The following is a 14,303-nucleotide window of genomic DNA, read 5'->3' as shown; positions in this document are numbered from 1 at the left end:
CCTTTTCTATCTAGAATTCAGAAAAAGCACATTTGAATGATTTTTATCAGAATATTCTTCCCCAGAGAGGTGCTCCAGTCTTGGAAAACAGCTGATCTCAAATGTGTGTTTATTTTTAAAAGGTGAAAGGGTCTGTTCAGAAAAAAAAGAATTCTTTAGTCTCTGTGTTCTAAATCATAAATGAAAAAGTTATAAAGAAGGTATTCTAATTTTGTGAATGTTTTAGAAAAGTTATGGAACATTTCTTATGATTAATTAAAATATACTGAATCATATTAATTGGATATTTTACTCATGGGAGGCTACATAAAATGTCATTTTTTGCTACTTACAAAAGTCTCAATTATTCGCCAGAAGTTGTTTCTACAAAATTGTCTGCATTCTTTATCATTTTATATTTGATGCATGTGTTCAGACTCAATATTTGAGAAAATGACTCTGCAGAAACCTCTTTCAAGAACTTTTTTAATACATTACACAAAATAAATTTTTTCTCTTACAGTATCTTCTGACAAAACTCAAAGATTCACATTCAGCCTGCTTTCAAAGTCTGAACTTCCACAAGAGGACACTCTGAAAAAGTTTTTAAGAAAATTGGTTTTGAAGAATAAACATCAAAGCATTCAAATCCTTCTATTCCCAGGAATTGAAACCAAGGATGCAATTTAGAACTTTCAGTAAATTTTCTTACTCAGCCTTCAACTTCCGGCAAATGGGATGGCTTCTTGGAAGTTTTCACATTTTCTTCATATGTAATGTGGATTCGAGATTCCCCCACACAAGCATTCCTTGTCGTGGGCAGACTTTGTGTGAGTAACTCAAATAATCCAATACAGTGTTAGTTATTGGTTTCTATGCATGAAGTCAACTAGTGGGGTGAAAAATTAATTGAACAAGAAATGCATAAAATATTAGGTTATTTTAATATGACAAAGCACACAAGGGCTATACATCAAAAGGGAGCGATGGCCCCATGGCAGACTTTCTAAAGGAAATTGGCTCATATTTAAATTAGACATAAGGACACCATGAAAATCAACTATACAGCCACCATATTTGCCTGGGATTGAACACAGTCAAATGGTTACACATGATATTCAACGCCCTCTCTAAATGCATGAAAGTATTTAATTTGCTATATATTTAATTTCACTCAAGACTGTCACTCTTAGACACTGAAGTTCAGATAATTGCCAGAAGTCCAGGAAATTAATATATGATTTTACAGAAATGAAACTAGCAAATGTATATTAAAAAAAAAGAATTTATATTATTATTTTATATGGTGTACTTAGCATCAGTTTTATCACTTGCATTATTCAACCACAGTATCATCTTAATTACCAAAAGAAGGGCGAAAATTAGAGACCTAAGATAATTAAATGATGGAGAGGGGAAAACTTTAGCAAATACATCATTTATAAAATTTCTTACATAAATGTATGCTTTAAGGTTAGACAAATTTTTTACATTAAAGAGTGGCTCATATTCATTTATACTTTTTTTTTCAAATTTTTTACTAATTTAGTGATCTGCCTGCTAATCCGCAACTTGATTAGTCATTCACTCACTTCTTAAAAAATAGTAAATAATAATTACAAAAAAAACCCCATTAGATTAGTGCAAATTTCATATAACATTCATAAAAATTTCTATATAGAATCTTCTAATCTAGGGCTTCTCACTTTAACTCCACATTTTGGATGTTTCCTCCTTATTTCTATATTTCATGTGGCATGCTCCTTTTTTCTATAGATTTATTTATGTATCCATGATACATATCCGGTGAAAGGAAAATCTCATAAAAATTTTATCTTCCACCTCAGAACCCTATATGCAAGCTTATATTGCTTAATAATTAATCCAGAAGCAAGCAAAATCGTCATCAGTGAAAAGTTGATTTTTTTGAGGGAGGGGGGAAGGAGTGGATAGGATCACAGCTGTGTATTAACGCCATTGCTTTTACTGCAAATAAGTGTAACTTCTTGATTTGCAATCCATTGAATTTTTGAAAGCACCTAAAGAAAATACTCCATGAAATGCTATTTGATGACATTTACCTTGACTACTGTGGGGACATTTTCAAAGCATTTTATAGCTTTCCTCTCTTGAAAGGCCAAAACTCTCTTCACTTCATTTTCTTGCTTGCATATTTCCTAAAACAAATAAAATTGCTAAGCTTCCAACACTTAACAAATACATGGCTAAAGAATGATGAAGTTAAGTAAATACATGTTTAATGACAATGAAAACCTGCCCTACAACAGTTTTCATGTAAAATGCTTTTTGTAGCTTAAAAGCAGTTCAACTAAAATAGAAATATTTATTAATGTCAGCTTTATACTGACTGCCAACAGATAAGTTCATGCTATCCCTCTAATATCCTTATTGACACTATAAAATTTTTATAGCAAATTTAAATTATTAGGGACACTAAAAAAATTAAACACAAGAACACTATAATTTTTTTTACTAAATTAAATGCAATACCTTTTTGTTTTCTTCAAAACATATTTTTGCAAGGTTATCCATTTCTGCATGCTTATCATTTAACATGTTCTTCAAGTTCTCCATCTATGTAAAATACTTAATTTAAGAAAGAATACAAATGAGTTATAATCAGTTTCATCAATAAACAAATCTACTTAATATCATACATTTTGTGTCTGGTTTAACAAAGTTGTTTGGAAATCGTTTAGTGTTGCTGTGCTTTTCTGCTTCATTTTATCCAGCATAGATGGGATTTCACTGTGACACCTTAAAAAAAAAAAAACTCTGAATTACCCTTTTACACAAAAAATAACTGTTATGATAGATCTGATGGATCCAAAATATTTTATTCTGATATAAACCTAAATTACTACATTAAAGAAAGCAACAACAGAGTAAGTCATTAACTGGGAACAAAACACATGAAATATGCATATGAACTAGATCTAAAAATGGCAAATTTTCAAGATTTACCATGGTTCCCTAAAGCCACAATTAATACCAAAAATAACAGTAATAAAAATATAAATTTTTTTAAAATATATTTATTTCTGCAAAATGAAATATAAATAAGGTAAATTTTATTTGATAAATAGTAGAATATTATCAAAATTAAAGGGAAGAAAAAAGTTCATGTTGCATTGTTCAATTGTGTCTCTGGGATAAAAGTATGCAAAGTTCAAATCACATATTCTGCATGCTTGTCTTTGCAGTCAAGATTGCCATTCAAAAATATTAGTGGATGCATCTAGACTGCCTCATTTCATCATATTACAATTCATTTTTGTTTGGAGCATGTTTTGAAACTTAAAAGTTCTCTCTCTTTTACAATGACTTCATCACACTGAGTATCCATCCTTTAAAAATACTACAATAAATAGAGCAATATTGTCTCAGCTAATAACACAAACAAGCATTCACAAGTCATATCTTCATGGACCTTATCTACAGCTACTGTTGAACAAATTTCATTTCAAAAGTAAATTTTATGCAATAAAATGTCCAATCCTGAAATTTTTATAAAGGGCATATAAATTTTTTAAATCTGAATTAATAAATGTGGACTTAATACAATACATGTTTTTAATGAAATCACACAAGTTCGCACATTAATAAACATTACATGTTTTTGATACTTGCCTAAGTTGGCACATTAATATTTTAAAATATTTGACAGTATATAAAATAATGAAATATTTATAAAAAAATTTTAATTCCTGAGTTTTGAAGTTTGAATGTGAAAGTCAAAATTATACCAGCTGATTTTTATAAACCAGAAAATAAAATTCAAAAAATATAGTTAGTGTATAGATCATGTCTACAAAAGTCCATATGCAGCCTTTATTTTTGCAACTGTTCATCCTCAACATAGACTTTCACGTGCAAAAATGATGCAATTATTCATGTTTTTCACTTTTAAAAATTAATTTTCTAAAAATTATGAAACCTTAATTTTGATATCGTCTCCTAGTCCTCATAGTTAAAATGAAATTTTATTTTCACTATAAAAAATAAAAACAAAAATTTTCACTCCCACAGGACAAAAACTGACCAAGCTGTTTAATTTAAAACTTTGGATTTTGTAGTCTTATTGCAAGAGGTTTGATAAAAAGCTAATCAAAATAACTCAGTTAATTTTTTTTCTGTTAAATGTCTTTTATGCTTTAGCTTCCTTTCATTTATAATTGTTATATTTGGTATCACAAAAGAATTTTCACAAGTAATTTCTAAATTTTCTGATATTAAAAATATGTTGTAAATATTTTCATGCAGTTTTGTTATTTTAGGATCAATCTAATAATAATTACAAAAAGTTCATTAAACTAGGGATATTTTTCATTTTCAGGTTTAAAATTTCACAATTTGTTTTTATTAAGGGCCTATTATGGAACATTACAGGTGTTTTTAGTTATTAATAAACTGATGACACAGTCTCGATTGCTGAAATAAGTAAAGCTCTAAACTTGATCTAATGAGAGTGTTTACGACTTAAAACAGACAGTAACAGGCCACTTAAATTTTTAAATCCACTTTTAGTTCACATAATTGTTTTATCAGTGAGAGCATTTAATAAAAAATGCTACAAGAAAAGCCTTTCTTTAACACTGCAAATTGCTAATAAGCTAAGTTTCTTGTATTACATGGTTTAATATTACCCCTTAAGCTCTCATTTTTAAGCTTGTATTTCCTATACAAGCCTCTTAAAAAGAAGCAAGATTTTAAATTTCAAAGCATTTGTTTTGAATTGGGTTGAATTAGGTACATTTAAATATCTTTTGAATTAGGTTCCTTAAAAATTTAATTTAAGGAAAAAAAATTCATTTTTGAAATTCGTAAAAAAAAGCTATCCCATTTAATTTTACAGATTTAATACATATTTATGTGAAATTTTGAAAGGGCTCAAAGATAAAAATAAATCAACTTGAAATAAAAACACTATAAGGAGAGGGTTATAAATCTTTAACAACAGTTTGCAAATCCATAAAATTTAATTTTCCGTTTTCATATTTCAAAAGCACATGTTCAAACAAATATAAATTAATATTTTCACAAAATATAAGATTTTTCTTAAATGATGTGAAAAATCTTTCCCTATTTCAAGTTTATGTTTAAAAGTATGCCAAAGTATATAGCTTTATAATTATCTTGCAAGTACTTTTTCAGAAGTAGCACTCGGTATGTTGGCTGTGTAATGGCAATTAATAATTTAATTTCTATTTGAAAATATTCTTTTTTAATAAGTTTTTTTCTTCCACCCCCATTATCAAATTCTAGCTTAATCCGAAAACCAAGCATTTTTATTTATTTTATAAAATTTAAATTTTTGTATATTTTACATAATAAAAAAATTTTTTAATTATAACCTATAAAATTTGCTGATCATTAAAGCACATATTTTGGAAATCACACATTATCAAAATCTACTTTTTATCACACATTTCATATATCCATGCACAAGTACTGAAATTATGAGAACAAATAATTTTCTTTGAATTTCTCAAAAAATACTGAACCATACCTGCCAACCTCTAAAGATAAAAATTCAGAAGATTTCTCCAAAATTCAGAAGAACACGAAGAATTAATATCATGCTTTGATATTAAAAAAATAACAATTTATACAAATAGAAAAAAAAAATTGCACTTACATTAGTAAATCTCAATTAAGTAGTAACTAAAAAAATTATTAGCAAACATAAAACAAGAACTTAATGTTACACAAAAAAATTATTGCAATGAATTTAGAGTGCATTTTTTGGCTTTAGCCAAAAATTCTTTGGAAAATTTCCTGCCATAAGAATTAGTTTCCTCATAACATTTAGCAATTAAAATGTTTTCTAGAGTTTTTGCTGAAATTGAAGAATGAAACATAGTTTTGTTTTTCTTCACAACACTGAAGACTCTCTCGCACTCAGCGTTACTGTGTGGAATTACGAGAATAGCATATAAAACTCTTGCTAGTCTATCATATTTTGGTGTTCCATCAGCTCTTTTTATTCTTTTTAAGATACCAATGAGGACATCAAGTTAACTTCTCCAGAACTGGCAAAGTCTTCAAACTGTGCAGCAGAAAATTGGTTCTGTAGTTCATCTAAAGCATCATTATGGCATTCATTTTCTTTAACCCTCTGAGCGGCCAAGGGTTTCGCTAAGAAAGTACAAATTTCCCAAAACTACTATGAGAACAAATTCTTTTTTTTATTTTAATGTAAAAATTCTACTGGTATTTCATACATGGATTTGTTTTCTTTTGATATATTGCCTTAATTTCGTTGACATATTTTAATATACACGTATATATACGTTCTTACAGATATCACAATAAATATTCTAGGCCGTATATATACGGCCTTGCCGCTTAGAGGGTTAATTGTTAACAAAAATGGAAATTTATCAATAAAATAATGAATCTTTTCAAAAGATGAATTTTCAATTTGTTTCAAATTTGCCACTTCAGCATTTAAAAGAACTTCATTTTGCAAAGGAAACTTCCTTACAATGTAATCACAGGCTGAGGAAAAGTACTTTCTAACACATTGAAAAAATTCTTTTTTCTCATGATCTTTCAAAGAATTTAAAAGTTCCCTGGTTTGATTTCCAATTATAAGATCATTGTCATCCTTTTGATTTGCCAAACTATTATATGCAACACGAATCAACACACTGTTTTTCACAACGGACGGTTTTACAAACTTAGTATAAAGTTCTTTCAAAAGATCATTAAGAATTTGGATAAGCAGTGGAGATTTTGGCGAAGTTGATTGTAGAAGGGTATTTACACTTTCAAAAATCTTAATGCTACTTAACACAAAACTACAATATGCTTTGTTCAAATCCGACAAAAGAAGATAGAAAATCCTTTCCTCCCGGCTAATAGAGGACTGTTTCTTCTTCCCTTCAACTTCTTTAACAAAGTTGACCTTTGAGGAAACAAGTTCAGCGCATTGGATTGGCTGGTTAAGCGGCGAGTTGGGAGAAACCGCAGGTTACTGGATTCGAAGTAGTCGTAGTTGGCAGTAAAACACGATGCAATTGGTGAAAATCGCTGAATTGGCAAAAAATTCTAAAATTTCAACAAAAAGACTTGAAAAAGGAAAAAAATCGTAAAAAATGGATTACGATCGTAAAATCGTAAAAACAAAAGCATTTTCGTAAAAATTACGAAAAATTCGTAAATGTTGGCAGGTATGCTGAACCCAAACTGGACAGTATATAGTAAAGAAATGTAATGGCGGTGGTGTCCAATACACCATTGTAACTGCACATGTAGATGGCAGTGTATGTGTGGTAGGCTTAGGCATAAAAAATGGTCATTTGTTGCTCTGTTCTTCCTTCATTCATACACACGAGTAATAATCACAGTGATTGTGATAAAAATTTGTTTAATTCTATTAGCACTAAGGTGGAACAACTAATCACTAAAGCTTAGATGATAGAATCAAGTGCAGGATCATTGGCTGATGGGAAGTAGAACAATGCCAAGTTCTGGTTGAAAAAGAGCTTAGTATAATGTTCAGTGTCACCTGCAACACGAGGACAAAATTTCAGGAGATCAGAACAATATCCAAAAGGACTGCCAAGGACATTCAAGAGCTATGGTGACCAGTGAAGATCAGTATTTGCCATTTTCAACCATACAGATGACTGGCATACCCAAAAAACTCTCTTGTGAAATTTATGCTGCCATCGGAACATTAGTTTCAACGATCACCATTTTCCAAAGCTTTCTCTGTGTGATTGGTTCTATAATTAAAGATATCAAATAAGAAAGCCTTACCTCTGATATAAATCATCAATCAATCTGGGATTTATGAGCTGTTGTGTTTACTATGATAAAGTAATTAGAGCTGGTTCTTGAAATCTGTCTAGAAAATGGTATCCAATAATACACTTGAATCAAATGATCACGATTTATGTGCTACAGAACACCCAACTATTTTATTTATGAATATACATATGACTTAATCTACAACACTCATACACATATGTTTCCATGCATAGTGGCTGCCAAAGCACACCTGTCCAAAAGTTTTCTAGTTCTGTCCTAGGTGTCACCATTGTAGGCAGAAATTACGGCAGTTCTCAACAATATGAAATAGATTTTTTTTGGCCAAACGACTGAATGTTTGCATTCTGCAAACTCCCTCGCAAATAACAATGCATCTAGAATGGTATAAAAAACTTCAGCCTTGAAATCAACTTCATTGAGCCCAGTTGTCTTCATTGACAAGTTTATATTTATATTAGACACTGATTCTCAACATATCTTCACCTGACGAGAATCTGAGATAAGATACCTTTCCTCAAACATCAGGGAATGGGGACAATATGATGGTGGTGCCATGGATTTTGCATGTATCATGCTGGATGGCGGCAAACCACTCCATATACCTTGACAGATATTTCTAACTGCTCAAAGATACAGAGAAAAGTTCTTAAAACCCCATGAGTGAACTTTCTGGAACATACTTGGCTCTCAGCTCCTCTATACAGATAACAGTGCTTCTTTCCATATTGTCAGACAGTTACGTCTACACACTTGAACACATCTGAGCATGTCTAGGATGCATCTGAAAGAGTGACTGCAATTTTCTTTCAAGGTCTATCCAAAGGCTAAGAAATGTTTTGGCTGAGTGACTGCTGCTACCACAGAAATACATCAATTATCCTTTTAAGAATTATAACACTCTCAATTTAAGAGACTATTAGCCTTATTTTAGGCACCATTTTGCAGCATCAGTTTTGGACATTTCAGGTTTTGAGCATTACTCATAATTATTTGCAGGTACTTTCATTGTTGCATGGTAAAAACTGCTCTTATATCATTTTGTATCCATACCAAATTTCATTAAATTCTGTGAAGTATTTTTTGAGAGATTAAAAATCATGTTCATTCTCTTAATTTTGAGCTCCAGTATATAATCACTAAAAAAGTGAGCAAGATATTTAAATAAATATGATGTAAGTTTAACAGCAATGACAATGCTGAATCTAGAAACCACATGTTGTTTCACATTATTCACTTTAACTATAACAACATTCATTTCTCATATATTTCAACTTTTCCCTAACGTTAAAAATTTACAGAATTTAATGAAAAATAATCACTCTTCTTACAAAAGTAACGAAGCCACCTGAAAATCAGACAAAATTTGTTTTTCTGTCATGTTGTGGAAGAAAATCTCCTTTGCTTCAACAGAAAGGGAGAAACCTTTGTTATTGAAGACCCAGTTTCAGTGACGAAGCCAGCTCCTCAATAACAATGAAGTTAAATAGCTGGTACCATTTAAATAAAATCCTTGTTTCAATTTCCATGATGGTGTAATGGCTGGTTGCTTAGCAATAGAACTTAATACTAGTTTTGATTATAAAGTCTTAATGGGAATGCTACTTAAAACTACATATGAAACATAGTTAGATGAAATTTTTTGCTATAATTACCTTAAAAAACAATAATTCTTCAGTTTGGTTAGGTTCAGTATGGCAAAAGCACATGATGGCTATCTGCCTAAAGGGGAGGGATACCTTTGTGGATGATTTTCTAATGGAAATTGCCTTGTATCTATGTTACACATAGAGAAAACCATGAAAACCAAACATGCAGAATGCTCATTTGCATAAGCTGAAAGCTGGGTCGAACTACCAGTATTTAGCAGTCCTGAACATTCGACTACTTCTGGGACAATTCAACATGATAGCAGAGTTATAATATGGTACAATGTCCTAGATCGTGATTTTTAAAAACAAATTAATCATAAGAAATTTGAAACATTTTAGATATTTCTTAAATATTAACATTCATAATTAGAAAACTTATTTCCTATTTAGACACCAGTTCATAGTTTAGACACTAGTTAATGTTCATTAAAAGGTTTTTTTTTTTTATATATACTTTTTAAAAGAAGCGTATAATTTTGGATTCACCAGTTTCTCCCAAATGCTTCATAGTTATTGGGGGTAATAAAAGCAACGCTTGGAAGGTAGCCCTCATACATAACAAAATAAATTATGATATATTATTTTTGAATTCATCAAATTGTTAAGCCCTTTGGGAATGGGAATGAGTGAATAACCTTAATAGGTGCTTTTTTTCAACAAGATCGACTGAAGCTGTAGCAGTAGCCTTTGGTAATGAGTCCATATCCAAAGTAGTAATACACAGGCAAATACAAGCCCTTTATGTTATCATCAGATGATTAAAAACACAGCAGTCCGATAAACTCAAATAATACATATGCTGCTTACAGTTTAAACTAGATTTTTTTTAAAGCTTATTTGTGAAAAATAGCTAGACTTCTATGAGCACACTACTTTTAAAGTCCTAGTGCTATAACAAAGCAGATTCTGAGCAAGTCGGTGACCTTTACTTGTTAATCATATAATATATAGTTGTATTAATGTAGTTATTCAAATATAATAGTATATATGCATCATATATAATAGTATATATGCATAGCTACATCAATACAATTGCCTTATAAATAATAGAAGATTTTTTTTTTAATTTTAAAAATGACACTACTGTCATTTAAAATTAAATCACTCACAGATGTAAGTACTTAGAAACTTCTTCATACATTTGCTTCATTTTAAGCACGTCTGCATGCCTCTATAAAATAGAAAAGTAAATTTTAAGCAATGAATTCTTCATGATGGACTTTTTTTTTAAAATAAGCAAATTTTGAAGAAACTTACTTGATTCCACTTTTTTTCAAATAATTCATAATTTGAACTAAACAATTCTTTTACAGCAACTAAAGCATGCTTTATTTTCATAAATTCTTCACCAAAAGTCTAAAAATAAAAAGTTTAATATATTACTCATATACTCATGTTATATGGTAATGCAAACGTCTAAAATTCAAACACATGGATCTAACAAATAGCGGTTTATATACAAATGAACTGTAAACTTATTTTATGGTAGAAATATATATTTAATTAAAATTTTTTAAAAGCAGAAGGCACTACACTAGATTAGCAGAACAGACCACAGCCAGAATAGAACAATTTATTCAGAAGTAAGAAACTGTTTATACCATAACTATCTAGGCTAGCTGTCAGCAGAAGCTATTCATCTTCTTTATCAATGTTATTCTGTGATCATTGATAGAATACAGATACTCTATTGGCAAAAAGTTAAACGCAATATTTATCTCTTACCCAAAGTGTTATCTTTTCTCCACTGAATTTTCATGCTAACCATAATCCATTTTATCCATTCATTTGTTTTTCACAAATTTTTGAAATTTTCGGACTTTTGGACCACTCTGATTGTATTATAGAAACATTAAAAAGAATTTAGTATACAGATTTAATGTGTAAAACTTTCAGAATGCTAAATAACACAATACAGGTTTTAAAGTAAAAATGCAGGAAGATGCCAAAACACAGAATTATTGGAACAATTTTAACTCAATATAAACCTGGAGGCTGATAACTTTAGTCACACTGACGTTATCAGCGTCCGGGGAACATGTCTACACGGGTGATTTCTAATGAAAACTTGTTCATTTATATTATTTGCGAGATTAAGTATGAAACTTTCCTAAAGGTGGCCCATTAAACAATTAGAAATAGATACCAAAATTAATTTACCAGTGTTTCATTACTTCAGTCACTTAGCCAGTTGTTGGTCTTCTCTGACACAGAGTAGGATGTTATTGCTCCAGGATCCATATTCTGCTTCAGCAGAAAGCAGCCGCACATGAAGTTGGAGATAGGTGATCACTAACAGCTTTTTGCAATATGTTCTATAACTTTTTGGTGGGGCTAATAATGAGCACGATAGTGTATGACATAGGTGTCATGAATTAACTGGTATCTTTAAGTCAGCCTACTTCTAGCTGGTTGGCCCAAATAGCCACAAAAAATATAGCATGTTTCTACTTAAAAACAGAACATGGAACAAAACACATAATAAAAGCAAACAAAGGGTCAAAGTAATCTGTGGAACTGGAACTAGTGATAGAAGTCTTACGACACCAGTGCTCTGAGAATGAAGCAAATAAAAGGTGCTAAAGAAATTACAGTGCTGTTCCCAGTTTGGCATGCAAGATTTATTACTTGGTGAAATTTAAGCTGCATATGCTGCACTGCACCATATGATAAGAGAGAAATGTGATTTATCAAACCATATGACATTTCAAAAATGTCCATACTGCAGCTGCAATAGACCTGTGCAAACTGCATCCACATTCTAAGTATCACCTTGTTAATAATCGGGCACTATGTGGCTAATTAACTGCCAAAATTTAAGTCTACCATGCTCCGATGAACTCAGAACTTAAACTGTGCCAAAGCCTGGCTCTGGCACTTCTCAGTTTTTGAGATAGATCTAAATTCTAGCCAGAGCACAAAATAGTTCTTAAATAAGAGGGCTCCAGCACTTCTTTTAAGTAACTGAAGCACAGTTTCAGTAGAAAATACATTTGATCTCGAAAATCTTATTTTAATATTAAGCCTACTTTAAAAAGAGATTTTAACTGAATGTATGTCTGTCTTTGTCAGAGAAACATTCCCTTTGATTATCAAATTGAGAGACTAGAAAAGTTGCCACCCACAAGTCAAATGCTTTTTCTCTATGAAGTGCAATGTATTTACAAGAGTAGGTTTTTAATTCCTGAAAATACACTGGAGGGCAATTGCTTAGGACAGATAACAAATGGCTATATAGTGCATAAAAAAAGTAAATGGCTTGGATGCCAAGCAAAAAAAATAATGTCAGAATATTAGGACATAACAATAAAGATAATTTATTGTGGTTTGCAATCTAGAACTCTATGAAAAGTGTTCAAGAGACAAAATGGCCATTTTGTGCTGAATACGTAAAAGTGGAAAAAAAGCAATTACTGTCTGCAGATATTTTAGCCTAATGGCCCTATCACTTCTATGGACATGCGCGCTTACCCGGGACAATTTTGAGAAACGAGATTCTAGTAGCACGGCTTTAAGCATCAGGCTTCCGAGAAATGTTTCGTCTAGCTAGGAGGAACATGTCCCGGCTACGAGCAACATTTTAAAACTTTTCCGAAAATGTTCCGGCTGGAGACGTGTTCCTTGAATGTTCAACCAATCAGATGAAAGTTCTGCTTCTGAAGGATCACGGGTAACTTTCAATATGGCGGTGGCTCTCACTGTGAAGTCATGGACGATGGAAATAGAGGCCGATTTAATTATTGCTGTTTTGTTGTAATAATATAACTGCCTGCGTCATTTTAAAAATGTTTATATATTCATTAAATATACAGGGTGATTATAATTAAAATTTAAGTTTCAAAACGCTATAAAAAAAGAATCACTCATGAAAGTGACATCAAATTTGAAAGGAATGTTATTGAAGAAGGTGGAAAGCGTATGGCAGAAGAAAAAAAATTTAGTTTCAAAAGTTAGCAACAAATGGCGCTGCAAGCAGAAGAAGACGTAAATTAAAATGTTAGTTAAATTTCAGTGTTATAAAGCTGCCAGGTACCAGGCTGTTCCTCATTTCGCGTCTCGGATGTTCGCCATGTGTGTTTCACTGCAGGACCACGCTCTGCTGGTAAAGCTGTATTACAAGAATGATGATTGTGCAAGAGTAGCTCTGCAAAATTTCAGAACACTGAAGGGTATAAAAGAAGGCGTTGGTCCAATGAGTGTCATAGGTCTAAAGAAAATTATGCAAAAATTCGAAACGACAGGTTCGTTTGATGTGCACTCTGGTAGAGGGAGAAAACGAGTGCATTCGACAGTAGTTGAAGAAGTGGCCACAGCATTACAGGAGGGGTCGGCCGGTGGTGTGCAACCGTGCAATGCACGAGGAATTGCCCGAACATTGGACAGGCCTACGAACACAGCACTGAAAATTGTACGAAACATCCTGCAATGCCATCCGTACAAAATTGGCCATGTGCAGGAGTTGCTTCCGTCTGACCTGACAGCTAGGGAGACGTTTGCGTTAGAATTCCTGGCTCGCACGGAAGTGGATAATGAATGGCCGTGGAAAATTTTGTGGACAAATGAAGCCCATTTCCATCTGACAGGATACATGAATACCCAGAATTATCGAATATGAGCAACAGGAAATCCACTGTCAATGCACCCCGTACCACTTCATCCTGAAAAGGTCACGGTATGGCGTGGCTTTACAGCATCATTCATCCTACAACCATATTTTTTTGAGCAGACGGGTGTTTCCGGTCCTGTTACCGCAACCGTCACTGGTCAGAGATATGCGTCTCTTTTGCGCAACCACGTGATTCCAGCTCTGCAACAGCATGGATGAAATCATTTTTATGCAAGATGGCGCTCCTCCGCACATTGCACATCCCGTGA

General features: G+C 31.9%; 1 protein-coding gene across 10 annotated transcripts in view; it reads right to left on the bottom strand.

Annotated features, from left to right (window-relative positions):
• Nucleotides 1-14,303, bottom strand: part of LOC118189241 (kinesin-like protein KIF11) — a 191,298-nt gene that overhangs the window by 58,401 nt on the left and 118,594 nt on the right. For all 10 annotated transcript variants that reach the window (XR_015038916.1, XM_035359821.2, XM_085809126.1 and 7 more), the window contains 5 exons: nt 10,686-10,784; nt 10,538-10,599; nt 2,658-2,757; nt 2,491-2,574; nt 2,061-2,156 (listed from right to left, as the gene is read on the bottom strand). Coding sequence is in view for 9 of the 10 variants with exons in the window: in XM_035359821.2 (XP_035215712.1) it covers nt 2,061-2,156; nt 2,491-2,574; nt 2,658-2,757; nt 10,538-10,599; nt 10,686-10,784 (441 nt within the window). In the remaining variant the exon portion in view is untranslated. The remainder of the gene's footprint in view (nt 1-2,060; nt 2,157-2,490; nt 2,575-2,657; nt 2,758-10,537; nt 10,600-10,685; nt 10,785-14,303) is intronic.

The sequence above is a fragment of the Stegodyphus dumicola genome, chromosome X2 (genome assembly GCF_044657685.1).
Source record: "Stegodyphus dumicola isolate Sdum_Otavi_A_Nest chromosome X2, ASM4465768v1".
Classification (NCBI taxonomy): Eukaryota; Metazoa; Arthropoda; class Arachnida; order Araneae; family Eresidae; genus Stegodyphus; species Stegodyphus dumicola.
Note: the sequence above shows the minus strand (reverse complement) of the source record. Positions and strands in the feature narration are given on the sequence as shown.